General features: G+C 53.2%; 1 protein-coding gene across 15 annotated transcripts in view; it reads right to left on the bottom strand.

Moving 5' to 3' along the window:
* Positions 1–13,412, bottom strand: part of Ank1 (ankyrin 1) — a 163,785-nt gene that overhangs the window by 31,537 nt on the left and 118,836 nt on the right. For 11 of the 15 annotated variants that reach the window (XM_060381485.1, XM_060381482.1, XM_060381475.1 and 8 more), the window contains exons 17-31: positions 12,672–12,869; positions 10,404–10,502; positions 8,491–8,589; positions 8,153–8,251; positions 7,106–7,198; positions 6,687–6,759; positions 5,980–6,003; positions 4,756–4,852; positions 4,344–4,422; positions 2,819–2,916; positions 2,505–2,729; positions 1,833–1,987; positions 1,197–1,408; positions 531–735; positions 104–200 (exon numbers count right to left, since the gene is read on the bottom strand). In XM_060381485.1, the coding sequence (XP_060237468.1) occupies positions 104–200; positions 531–735; positions 1,197–1,408; positions 1,833–1,987; positions 2,505–2,729; positions 2,819–2,916; positions 4,344–4,422; positions 4,756–4,852; positions 5,980–6,003; positions 6,687–6,759; positions 7,106–7,198; positions 8,153–8,251; positions 8,491–8,589; positions 10,404–10,502; positions 12,672–12,869 (1,853 nt within the window). The remainder of the gene's footprint in view (positions 1–103; positions 201–530; positions 736–1,196; positions 1,409–1,832; positions 1,988–2,504; positions 2,730–2,818; positions 2,917–4,343; positions 4,423–4,755; positions 4,853–5,979; positions 6,004–6,686; positions 6,760–7,105; positions 7,199–8,152; positions 8,252–8,490; positions 8,590–10,403; positions 10,503–12,671; positions 12,870–13,412) is intronic. The other 4 variants (XM_060381483.1, XM_060381473.1, XM_060381484.1 and 1 more) reach the window with 1 other exon arrangement.

The raw sequence follows: 13,412 nt of genomic DNA, 5'->3' as shown, positions 1-13,412 counted from the left end.
CGGCAGCCGCACCCCGTCTGGCGGGCCCAGCCTGGGTGAGCCGGCTAGGCCTCTGGGAGGAGGATGGTTCCGCCAGGCTGGGCCAAGAAGGGCCGAGTCTCACCTGGCTGAGACATTGGTGGTAAAGTTGGCACACTCGTTGGCGTACACAAGCTTGGTTGTTCCCGTTATATCTTCCCACTGGGCTTGGTCGGTTCCACCTACAAGGCCAGCAGAAGCAGGGCTGGGGGGGACTCTTCCACTCATAAAGCATAAAGCATACCAATGTGCTAAGCACAGGAGAGGAACATCTGAGCAATGCTTGCTCTGTAGCCTGAGCGCTCTGCCTCCTCATGCTCTGCTGTGGCCTCCTCCTTGGGGAGGACTTTTACTCTGGTCATTTTTCTGTCATCGCCCGAAGAAGCCATAAGAGGCCTCGGTAGTTGCTGGCTGGCTTTATCTCTTTACCACGCAGTGTCCCCTTCCTTCCCTCTTCACCTCTCCTGTAACCAGCCGCCGCCAAGGAAGCAGGCACCAAGAGCATCACTTACCAATGACGCTGCACAGAAGGCGCAGGCTGGTGGTGTCGCCCTCCCCGCTGTCCCTGGGGTTGTCGGTCCATGAAGGGGGGAGTGGGATTCGAAGCCCGATGGGACGGTGGAACTTCCGGCGCCTTGGCTCCACGGTGACGATGGGGCTGAAGGTGGCCTGGTTCCCCAGGAGCTTGGTCACGAGCTCATCTGGGACAGGCTGGGCCTGTGGGATGCCAAAGGCAGAAGGCTCAGCCCCAGGACAGTCAGCTACTGGCCAGACAGGGTCAGCCAAGCACCCAAGGAGGTGACCACACCGACTGGACTATCCCATAGGCTTGGATGGGAAGGGTGTCCACCTAGGCCTGACCCCATGGCTTAAGTGTCATTGTGAGGCCTTTCTTCCATGTTTTCCTCAGTGCTTTGGCCCATTTCAGACCTCTTGTGGAATCCTTCATGGGGGACACAGCTGGCCACACTCAGTGGACACACTGTCTATAGTTCTTCAGGAAACATCTGCTTACCTCTTCCTCCCTCCCACTCTCCCTCCCTCCCTCTCTCCTTTTCTTCTTCCCTCCCTCCTTCCCAGGGTTTCTCTTCAGCTTGGATTCCCCAGGGGCAGGCAGGAACTTCTCTAGAGCCCGACCTCCACGCGGCCCTAGGAACGGCAAGGCGGGGCAGCATCACCTGCAGAGCCAGCTTCACTTTCTTGGTGACAGCGTTTTCAGGGAACGTTGCCTGTACCAGGGGCACCAGCTTGCTTCTCAGGGAGCCCCCTTCGGGACCGATGGTGTCGTAGTCCTGGCAGAGCCGGGACATGATCACAAAGTACAGCGGGAAGTCGGTGGTGATGATGCGGCACACACGCTTCTTCTCCAGCTCCTCCAGGCTCCCCAGCTCTGCAACCACAAGCTGCCTCAGGCTGAGCTGCCACTGTGGTCCTGGGGGGTCTCTACTTCCTGGACGTATGGCCTCCTTAGGGGCTTGGCAGTGAGGTGGCCTAGAAGGCTCAGACTGAGCTATGACTGTGGTCCAAGTGTATCCATGCCCTGGGCATACCCTATCTCTAGTGGCTTGGTATGGAGGTGGCCTATAGGGGGTGGTGTCTGGACCCAGAGGCCCAGGGGAAGAGGCGCTGGCCATGGTGGTGGGGACACATACGTTCACTCACATCCTGGGGATCTGACCCTTGATGATAAGGACCACTCCCAGCCCCTCTCAGCCTCCTAAAGCCCAGGCAGTGCTGACAGATACCCAAAGTGTGCAACCCCAGATGCCATCTCCCCAAAGCGGGAAGCCCGCCCAGAACCCCGGGCCCCTTACCCTCATCCATGCCGTTAAGGATCTGGTCCAAGTAGCTTTCTCCGTAGCGGCTCTTGTGCTCCTTCCACACAGAGCCGTTCTCGCTCCGCAGAACCACCAGCTCGCGGTCCCCACGGCCATGGGAGGCAAAATGGGGGATTTCCACAATCACAGGGCTAAGGTAGAACAGAGCAAGTGGTGTGTGTGTGGGGGGGTGCCATCTAGAGGGACCAGGTGCCTGGGCACAAGGCGGGTGGCAGTGGGCACTGCTTACAGCCAGCAGGGGGAAGGACCTACAGGCCAGGGCTTGTGAGGCTCCCCAGAGCCCCTCTCACTCTTCCGGGTAGACAGCAGAGCTCAGGTGACCCAAGTGGCCTCCAGGTCAGAGATGAGTACCTGTGGGTCCTTCCCCTCGAGGGTTTTGAGGACCCTCTGGAATGCCTCCTGGATGAGCACTAAGCCCGGGGCCCCCAAATGGCCAGCTTTTCTCTATTCTCTACTGTAGCATTCTCACACTCTGAGAGCAGCGGGCTCCTTCCGAGCCAGGGACTGCTTCATGGGCCTGTTTGTCATCGCAGCAGAGAAATGAGGTGCTGGCCCTGTCTGGGAGGGCTGTCTTGGGAGGCTCGCTGAAGTGACAGGGACTGGTTGCAGACACTAGCTGCACGCCTTTCCAGAGAGGACATCGCTCACCTGAGGAACTGGGCCCCCGTGGGTCCCAGGGCTATGATCCTGCTGGCAAGGCCCTCTTCCTCGGCCAGTGGGGGTGGTGTGTTCAGCTTCTGGGGCTTAACCAGGCGGCAGGTGATGCGTGTGGGCGCAGCGCATGTTCTCGGAGGGATCACTACCCTCAGGCCGTTATGCCGACTCCCTCTCATGGATCCTCCCCGGGCATCGACCATGAAGCTCACCAGAAACCTAGAAGCAGAGGTAGATCAATGACAGGGCTGGCTTGCTTCTCAAAGACAGAAAAGCAATGGGTCTCGGGGGGTCTGTGCAGCGCTTACCCTGTGTGGACGGGGCTAGCCACAGGGCTGATGTTGTCCGAGGTCTCTGTGGCTGGGCTGCTGGGGATGAGTGAGTCCTCATCATACTCTTTAGATGCCTGCAGAAGAGAAAGTCCTGTCTCTTATCCCACCGCCCTCGGACACCCAAACATGTGCCCAGGACCTGGAGCTCAATGGAAGAAACCACTTCCACAAAATGAATGTGATCCCCAACGGAGGACAGCCTCGGCTCACCACCACAAGCAGAGCAGGGACAGCCCCTGATGGTGAGCCGAGGCCGTCCTCCGTTGGGGTGCTCTGCTCCTCTGCTTGATGCCCTCTCCACCTTTCCCTCCTGCCATCCCCGGGTGCTTTTCCCTCCAGAGCTGGTTCCAGATCCTGCAGCATCACCTCACGGCTACTTGCCCTATGGGCACTGTCTGTGTAAGGGTCTGCGAGGTGAAGCCATCAGGCTCTGTGGGGCTTCCCGCTCCTCACTGGTCCACGCTCAGAGTTGATGGGAGACAACTGAACCCAACCCCTCATATGGAGCCCCAGATGGGCACTTAGAAGAAGTACAATGTACACCTCCAGACTGTGTTTATGAGTTAAGCAAAGAGTTGGGAAGCATGTACAGACCCATGGGTTCTCTCTAGGGGGGAAGAGGGGACCCAAGAGAACGGGATGGTTACAGGACAAGAGTCACTCAAGTCCCCTGGGATTATTCCTGTTGCTTTGACAACATCCAGGGACAGTGTCACAGTGGTACCAGGGCCAGTCTGTTTATCTCTAACGTACAGCAAAATCAGTACCGTATTGTACTGATATCCTAGCACAAAGCAGACCCGGAGCTCTGGGTAGTGCTTCCAGACTAATATCCCTTTGTGGAGGAGGGGTGGGGATTCAGCCCACCTTGGCTGTCAGGCCTTAGGGCAGACATAGCCAACCTTCAACGCCATATCAACTCTCTCATCTCCTTAGGAAATGTTCTTGCTTTGGAGAAAAGTACCCACAGCCTAATCTTTAATGGGAGAAGATTAAACTGTCTGAGATCATTCTCATCCTCCACCTCTACTTTTTTGGACAAATTCAAATGGAATGCTAGGTAGGCAAAAATCAGGGTTCTGTCACAAACAATAGTTATACACCCCGGAACTCTTCGGTCAATGTTGGGGTTTCTGGGGGAAGATGAGGAAAGGCACAGCCACCCCTTCAGAGGAAGCTGACATGTCAGAGCTTCGTTATGCAGGCGGCACCACATGAGGAAGGCTTCCTTCCTGGTCCCACAAGTGCCTGGCCTGAATATCCCCCTGCACCTCTGCATGTTTCTCTCACTCTGAGCCTCTGAGGCTCCCAGAACCCACTGTGGCTATACTGAGTACGCCAACCGCATTGGGCTCTGCGGAACACATGGAAGCAAGGATCTGAAGGCGCTCTGTACGTGCTGTGAACTTTCATACTCTAGGTCCTGTTGTCCCTGGGTCATCAGAACACAATCATGGACTATCCCACGCCCTCCAACAGGAGGAGACAAGGCGTTCCTTACTTGTTCCTGATCTTCAGATCGGATCACAACAGTCTCGGGTGTGACGCAAGGAATCCTTGGGATGGCTGGAGATTCCACCCTGTCAACCAGGAATATCATGCCGTCAGAGAGCAGACTGCTGGAAGCCGACCCTGCCGTCATTCCTGAGAGACCTAAGTGACAAGCCTCAGTACGCCTGTCATGACCTGGCTCATTCACCCCTCACCTCCTATGCTAAAATGACTCCCTCATCTACAAGCCGGCCCATGTGCCCTCTGCACCTGGAAGCCTCTCCCCCACAGGCCCTCCCCTAAGCCCCTCTCTCCCCAGGCACACCCAGTCCTGGCTTTCACCTGCATTTCTACTCTGAGTCCTAGAGTTGCACCTGGCCATTCACAGCATGATCCTCCCACCCCCACTGAGCCCATCTTACACTTGGTCTAGCTTCGGCACAAAATCCAACAGCTCTTTCTCCTCACCCACATCCCGGGAGTCCCGCCTTTCAGCCTTCGAGCCAACAAGTTCTTCACCTGAAACCCAGGAGCTCGAGTGAGTGGCAAGCTGGAGACAACAGATCTGTTCTGTTCTTAACAGGCACCTTTTGGGTCCACCTCTCAAGGTCTCCTCAAGAGTGGGGGGCAGTTTGGGTTTCTGAGGCCCCAAGGTCCTGTTAGTCATAGAAATCCCCAGTCCTGTTCTTCCAGTCCTAGAGCCCAGGGTGTCCCAGTTCCTAGACCCTCTGTCTTCCCCTAGGTTTACAGGATGGAAAACAACACAGCCAGAAAGGTTTTTTTTTGTTTGATGAGTTTGCCATTACACAACAGCTCTTTCAGAGTATAAAAGAGTTTATTACAGATACTCTTTTCTTTTCTTTCCTTTCCTTTTCTTCTCTCTCTCTCTCTCTCTTTCTTTCTTTCTTTCTTTCTTTCTTTCTTTCTTTCTTTCTTTCTTTCTTTCTTTTCTTCCTTTCCTTTCTCTTTCAAGGCAGGGTTTCTCTGTGTAGCCCTGGCTGTCCTGGAACTTGCTTTAAACCAGGCTGGCCTTGAACTCAAGGGTCCCCCTCTCTCTGGCTCCTGAATGCTGGGATCAAAGGCGTGGGTGTGAGCCATCACACCCGGCTCAGGTTACAAGATATTTCGAATCTGCCATTACTGAGGGGCAAACAGCACAGTGCTCAAACCTATTCCCTCCAGACCGTAGCATTCTTTCATTAATGCAGCCCCTTCGTTTCGATTGCTATCTCTCTACCTCGGGGACTCTGGAGGTGCAGAACTCCTGGGGTTGTTTGCAATCCAAATCTCATAAAGAGGTTCGAGCCACCTGCACCCAAACTGGCAACCTGGACACCCCTCCCCCCTCTTGGCCTGAGTGGGCTCTGGGCCCCTGGCAAGCACCCTGCAACAGGAGCCCTGGCCCTATGATCTGGAGCTGACAGGATGGAAGTTTAGTAGTCATGCAGGATGAGCACAAACACGGTGGCATGGGCACAGAGACAGAGGGCGTTTCATGGTGTGCATGTCCTGTTCAGGCAGCTCCCGGACCCTGCATGGGGCCACGGGGGATGAAAAGCAGGCATGGGTTAGTGAGGACTCGTGTGCTGATGATCTGGGATGTGCTTTGGTGAGAAAGACCACAGGGAACGGAAAGCATTTCATACCCATTATGGTTATGTGAGCAGTTCCTGGAAGGCAAAGAAGAGCCAGGTTGAAGGAATGACAGCATCAGACCCGGTAAAGCGAGGGGCATGTTATTAAGTGGACATGTGCTACATCTGTCTACGGGACAGTCACACAGCCTCCGGATTCCACACAGAAGGGGCCATCCCAGTCTCCTGCCTCCCCTTGAGTCTGTGAGGAAGTGGGGCTCTCTTGAGGGAAGGAAGGTGGTGAAAGATACTCGGGAGATCACGAACTTGAAGCCTTACTCACTCAGCGATAATGGAAAAAGACTCCAAACTTTCTGCCCCAGCACACGGTCAGAAGGGCAGCTGACCGACATGTGTTCTCAGTTTAAACAACTTGCCCTGTCCTTTGTTGAAGCTCGCAAAGACGGCAGCCAGCTGTTGCTGCAGCTGCTGCCAGCTCTTAGAGCTGCCTTGAGTAGACCTGTCCCTGATCGAATGCAGGTGCGCCATACCCACCAACTAGACTGCATATAAAGACTCACGATCTAAAATATTAACCTCTAAGTTCTCAATTTCCCCTCCTCCCCTTAGATCATTTGAAAGAAGTTATTTTGTCAGTAGAAAAATGTAAGATGTGGGTCTTGCTAGTTTCAACGTGTACTTGTATGCTTCAAGGGACTCTCAGGGCAGCCCGAGAGAATGGAGCCATGAACTTTGGAGTTCATCACCAAAGACTTCACCTTCATCTTCAGACACGTCCAGGATTTCATCCACCGTCTCTGGGTAGCTCATCCGGTGTTTGTCGCTGACCAACTGAAAGGAGAAAGGGCAGGGTTTCGGACCCACCCTTTCTTCTGTCCAGCTACTGCCCCAAATGAGCAGCCAGGAAAGGATGAGAGAGATGTGTTACCAAAGAGAGCCAGGCCTAGGAGGCAACTGATCTGGAAGCTGATGTCTGGAAGGTACCATAGGGAAGATAATGCCAGACCTCAGACGCCCCATCACTTCCCCCCTTCCTAGGCCCCATCCAACTCTTTGGACACTAGATGGCAGTATGGCCCCACTTGTAGCTAGCCGCAGGGCTATCAGGGGGGAGGTGTTGGCTTTGGGCAGTAACCCTCAGGGCCCAGGTTGTGCCTCAGGGGAGGGGCAGACATACCACCACACTGGTTTCATCAGTGACCACCTTGAGCACGTCGGTTACGGAGATATAGCCCAAACGTTTGGCTATTGCCAGAGGTGTGGTTCCGTTCTAGGACAAAGGTAGAGCAGAGAGGAGTCAGAGAGGAGAGTCTGCCTGCTGCACACAGACCAGCTTCCCCTGGATTCTTCAGAAGGGCCCAAGCGGGCAGGGGCAGACTGCGTCTCAGAGCCAAGACGATCTGTGTACAAGTATGGGACAGGCAAGGCACGCTGTGAGCCTTCAGTGTTGAGTTTTGTCTTGACATGAGAAGGGGGCAAAGCCCCCCACCCCGGGGCTGGGAGGAACCAGTAAGGAAGCCCCCACGAGCCAGTGCCCAGCAGAACAATGCTGCCGACTTCTCCCAAGCCCTTTCTTCGGGGGTCGGTAACCGCACGTTGTAATAGTTAACAGCAATCCTGAACTTTCTTAGCTAACTAATTAGAGCAGCCAGAATTGACAAGTTCCCCAGACAGGACAGGGACACACTTCACACTTTGATTTTGAGAGGCGGAGTTCAGTGAAAACTGCACGAGGGTTCGTTCTCTTTGAAGTTCTTCTCTGCTTGCAAAATGTGCCTGGGCTCCACCCGGCTACAGCCCGTCTGCACTTACACTCTCAGCACCACAGCTTTCCGCGTCGGGTATGGCCTTACAGATAACCCCACAAACCCCACAGTAAGGACAGGAAATTCATCCCGAACCACAACCGCCAAGGCTACTAGGGGTGTCTTGAGGTCTTAACTTTGTCCGCTTGTGCCGTACTGAGGGTATCGTTAGACACACCAGAAGGCGTGCTGCAGGCAGAAACAGCAACAAGCCAGAGGAGAGGAGGCTTGCTGTTGGGAAAGATGCTCTACAGCCACCCAAAGAGAACCTTATTCCAGGCCTAAGCCCTGGAGGACACAGGGCCGATACATGGGGATGCACAGCTCTGTCCATACTCCAGGGTGTCCACAACCTGTGGAGTTAGGGACGTGCGTTCCCCCCTCCCCACCTCTTAAATGAGACCAGGGCGGGTACTCACCGAGCTGACGTCATTTGGAGAAGCACCATTCTTCAGGAGCAACGTTACAATGTCTGTGTGTCCTTGCTGAGCTGCCTGGTGCAAGGGGCTGTATCCTAGCTAAGGATTGAGGCAGACATACGGCAGTATCAGTTAACTGTTGGGGGTGGGGGTGGGGGGAATAACATGCAAACTCCAGAGTCTATCTACTAACCCCCACTCCCCACCCCACCCACCCCGTTTCCTTCTTCGGGTTCAAAGCTCGGGACTGAGACAGGGCCTGGAGTGGCTCTGGCTGCCTCCGAAGTGAACGCTTAGGCACCATCGGCCTGCGAGCCCCGCGTACGGTACCCACGCACCTTGGTTTTGGCGTTGACATCTGCCTGGTGCTGTAGCAAAAACTTGACCAGCTTGATGTTTCCGTAGTGACTGGCCACGTGGAGTGGGGTGTAACCCATCTGGAAGGCGAGACAGGATTGTGGGTGGCAAGACACCCTCAGAGCCATGCTCCAGTGGAATCCTTACAGAGGCAACTGCTCAAGGGAGGGGGAGAAGCCTCGGGGAGGGGCGGGTCTGCTACAGACAGAGCTGAGCCATAGTTCCCATGCTGGTTGGAGGAGGGCGTGAACCTGGAAGAGAGGGCTAGGCAGAAAACTGCTAGCCTTGGAGATGAAGCAGAGAGAGGACAGTGTGGGGCCCAGTGTCTGTGCCAATGCTTAGAAAGGTATGGTGTGTGTGTGTGTGTGTGTGTGTGTGTGTGTGTGTGTGTGGCAGTGGGGGGTGAGGGGAACTAAAAACAGCCGCGCCAGCATCTGAGAAGCCTTCTTTTCAGGAGTGGGTAATGAGCCGGCCTGTGCTGAGGGGAGCGCTGGAAGGATGGTCAGCCACGCTCTGTCCTGCTGATGGGCACAACAGCAGACTCATTTCTTCCACTCGGGGGGGTGGAGCCCCGAGGTAAGTGTTCAGATGCTGTCTGGGGTTCTAGAGTTTATAGGAACTGACCGCGGTCTAAAGTGGTGGGCCATGGTTACTCGTGGGACTACGGGCTGTGGAGCTCGTTTCCAAGCATCTGTCATAGTGATGTTCGTTTGTTCATCTTTGGCAGGGATGAACCCAGGTCTCCCCCACCTCCATGGTTCCCCACGTCTTCCATGTTCAACCTCTGTGCCACTTCCTACTTATTGCTTTGGTGTTATGCCCAAATGGCTGACCCTCAGGCCCTCTCTGGTCACACAGGTCCCCAGGGAGCCAGCTGAAGATTCCAGAGACCCTCTTAACGCAGACCCTATGGGTCAGACCTTTGTGTCGTGGGGATGGCTTTGTAACCTATGAGGCAGCTCTGACCTGCAGACCAGGACCCCGAAAGACTGGACTAGGTCCAGGGCAGCCTGGGGATTTAAAGAGAGCTTTGCTGAAGCTGTGGGCAGTTCTTGGAGGGGTCTTCAGCACAGCCTCGTGACTAGTGTCTCTCTGGAAGGGGAGTGAGTGTGTGCGTGCTGCTGGTGATGTTACCCTGTTCCTTCTTCTGGGGTTTTCTTTGTCAGTACTGGAGACAGGGCCTTGCACATGCCTAGGCAAACTATCCTCAGGCCCTTTGTGCTTTCCACTTTTGTCTCAAAACAAAAGGAACTGGCGTTCCTCTTCCATGCAGTTCCTTATTCCACCAGCTGGAGGTGCCCTGTTCGTCCTCTAACTCTAGACATCACATTTTGCAACTCCTTCCTGTCACCCCAGTCACCTCCGGCCCACACTGCAAATGCCCAGAACGGCGTGCTGTGTGCCACACACACATACACACACGCCATGATACAGGGCTCTTTGCCACCAAGAGCTAGAGAGAAAGTCAAAGTCCATTCAACACAATCTGGGCATTAAAAAAAAAAAAAAGTGCTGTATTTCCAAGCGACTCAGAGGGACCCAGGTATCCCTCACATGCGTACTACACAGGGAGACAGAATTCAACATCATGTGCAAACATCAGCTTCTTGTGACTAACTCAAAGGTCAGCACACTTAGAAAAAAAAAATTCCCAGAGGGGCCATGAATGCCGGTCTTTCCAGACTCCTTACCAGTCTCAGGAAGAGGCGGGAAAGTGTTGATCCACAAGGTTTTTGTCTCCATGAAGGAGACAATTTCAAGGTGTGAGGGTGTGCCCCCGTGATGTTTTAAGGTGTGCGGGGTTCTAGAGGGGGACCCGTGGGCGGGTGGTAGCGGATCGTGCAGCTAAGGGAGGGAAGCATCGCAGCTGCAGGCCTGGGGTTGCCCGCCTTACCCGGGTGGTGGAGTCCACTGTGACGCCATGTTTGATAAGCACGTCTGCCACTGGAACATGGCCTTCCTGGGCTACCAGGTGGAGAGGGGTGAGTCCACTCTAGAAAGAAACAGATGCCTGTCAGCTTGGTGCCAGGGAAGAACCCCAGGCTACAGTGACAGAGAGCTGTGGGGCTGGACATCCCCAAGCCTACGCAGCCCCAACTAGCTACATGGTTGGTCATTTGGCAAAAGGTTTCCTATCCTGGGCCTTCACGTCCTCACCTGAATGTCGGGTGACCAACCTAGGGAAGGATCAGGCAGTTTTTTCTGTTCATAGCCAGACTGCTAATACATGAGCCATCTTTGCCAATTCTGGTAATGAGCAGTTGTAACCAACGTGGAAACCACCAGGCATGGCTGAGTTCCAATAAAGCTTTATGACATAAGCCACGGCCAGGGGCTGTCCCACAGGCAGTAAATTAGCTAAACGAAGGCTCTCAATTGTAGAAATTGTTCTTTCCGGTAAGCCTCTGCGCCTTATTTCTTATTCTAGAGGACACAGGTTAGCACGGGCTATTCCCCGGGCAGAGTGTGAGCTTCGGAGAAAGCACTAACCACGTGGAATCACGCTGGGACCTCTGAAAGCATGTGCTACCTTTGCCCCGCAGCCAGAAGCACCGTACGGAGGGCTGGGCCACTCTGGGCATACAAGGACCACAGTCTTGGACTTCTCATCAGTTTTCTCACGAGGATAGTGATATGTCAAAGGTCACTGCTATGTGGGAATGTGTACAAATACTGCCAGGAAAGCCTGCTTCCCTTTATTCCCTGTGCTTTTTTTTTTTTTTTTAACCTTACTGGTTGTTTTGCTTGTATATTATTATGGTTTTCAATTTTGTGTTTTGTGTTTGTTTGTTTTGTTTTTTCGTATGTGTATGTTAAGCATCTTTGTTTTTTTTTCTTTTTCAATTCTTATTTGTTAGAGAGAGATATCGAGAGACAGAGAAAAAGGCATGGGTTTGGAAGGGTGGGATGGGGGAGGTGGGGAGGATCTGAAAGGGGATAAGGGAGTGGAAAATTATCAGAATATATTGTATAAAAAAGATTTAATTAAAAGAGATTGAGAGAGAGAGAGAGAGAGAGAGAGAACCAACTCCACAAGGCCTGGGGAAGCCAGTGCCTCCACGGGCTTTAGGGGAACTGAAATTTACCAGCAACGTGCTTGGCTTCCTGAAATTCTTAGGCTAATTTATCATTTAAAGAAGTGGTTTCTGAGGGATGGCTCAGAGGTTAAAAACACTGGTTTCTCTTCCAGAGGTCCTGAATTCAATTCCCAGCAACCACATGATGGCTCCCAACCATAGTTCTATAATGAGATCTGGTGCCCTCTTCTGGCCTGCATGTGTACATGCAGATAGACCATTCTACACATAATAAATAAACACAATTCTTAAAAATAATTAAATATACAACTTTAAAAGAAGTGGTTGCTGGGAGCAGTGGCTCAGTCAGTAAGTGCTTCATGGCTTTTAGCATGTTGGGACTTGGGAACATCTCTGTAGTCAGTCATTTCCCCTTCCCTCTGAACTTCTGTCCCTAAAAACAGCTAACCTATCTCTGTGAACATGTGTGTCCTACACGTGTTTTGTGAGTGGACTCACATAAGATGGAGATAGGATTTTGGCTTGTGCGCAGGTGCACATGCACACACGAAAGTCTGGGGGGTCAGAGGCCAAACCCTCAGGCTTCAAGAGCTGTGTACTTGATCTTTGAGACAGGGTCTCTCACTGGACACAGCTCTCTGCTGGTCAATGAGCCTCAACTTGTCTCTGTGATGCCAGCAACCCTGGGACTACAAGCATGTGCCACCAGGCCTGGCATTTTTACATGGGAAGGGTGATAAGAGCCAGAGGGGACGAATGACACCAAGGAAGACATATCTTCTACCACTGAAAGTAGATGACTGGTTCTGAATTACACACAGTATTACTGTGTGTGGATGCTGGCCTATGCTGTGGCAAATATACTCTGGGTTTCCGTGATGTTTCTTCTTGTAGATCCTCTAAGGAGTATAGAAAGGCACTGTGACACAGAAGGGCTACAAAAGCTCAGGGTCTCACTGCCTTACGAGCCAGCTGTGGCAGGCTGCTATCAGCTTACATAGACAGGGCTGTTACCAGGATCCCACCCAGACATCTCGGGCAGAAGCAGAGCCCTGGTAAGTAGGTGCTTAGCACAGAAGCTGACACCCACCCTGAAGCTATAGGGTAAGCTCAGAGAGGCCCACCTTGTTCCCCAGGTTGCCGTTGGCTTGCTTTGACAGGAGAAGAGCAACCATTTCTGTGTGGCCCTCCTGGGCAGCCAAGTGAAGTGGGGTCACGCCTTGGACAGACTCTGCATTCGCTGACCCACCATACTGCAGCAGACTGCGGGCCACCTCTATCTGGTTCTGCTTGGCAGCAATGTGCAGAGGAGTGTAGCCATTCTGAAACAGAAGAAGGTACCTGAGCCCTGTGACCCGACAGCCGAGGTCATGGCAGGACGGCATGAGCGAGGGCTAGGCCTGGCTCATCCTCTGAGCAAGGCTGATGTCGTCAAGGAAAACGTGTTAAATGAACGAACAAACAGACCAACTACTCGATCTGGAGCTGGATCTGCAGGTTCCCAGAGCTGGCTAACATCTGCACCTTTCTCCCCATCTGCTAATACTTATCATCTTTCTCACATGAGCTACAGGGCAGAAAGCATTGTCATCAAGTAAGATTCAGATTCCAGCTTGAAGGTAAGGTGGGTAGGAGTTAAAGTCTCCCATCTCCGCCTCCTGGCAGCAAGGACCCAAAGCCCCCAATGTTTCATAAGTAAAGAAACAGGGAACCACGTACAGCAGCACACATCTGCAATCCCAGCCTCTGGAGACTGAGCCTGAAGCCAACAACCAAAAAGAATGATTGGCTCTTGAGAAGCTAACATTCCCCTTACATACGCATGACTATTCTTTTTGTTTCTTTTCCTTTTTTTCAAAACAGGG

This window comes from Meriones unguiculatus, chromosome 4 (assembly GCF_030254825.1).
Source record: "Meriones unguiculatus strain TT.TT164.6M chromosome 4, Bangor_MerUng_6.1, whole genome shotgun sequence".
Taxonomy (NCBI): domain Eukaryota; kingdom Metazoa; phylum Chordata; class Mammalia; order Rodentia; family Muridae; genus Meriones; species Meriones unguiculatus.
Note: the sequence above shows the minus strand (reverse complement) of the source record. Positions and strands in the feature narration are given on the sequence as shown.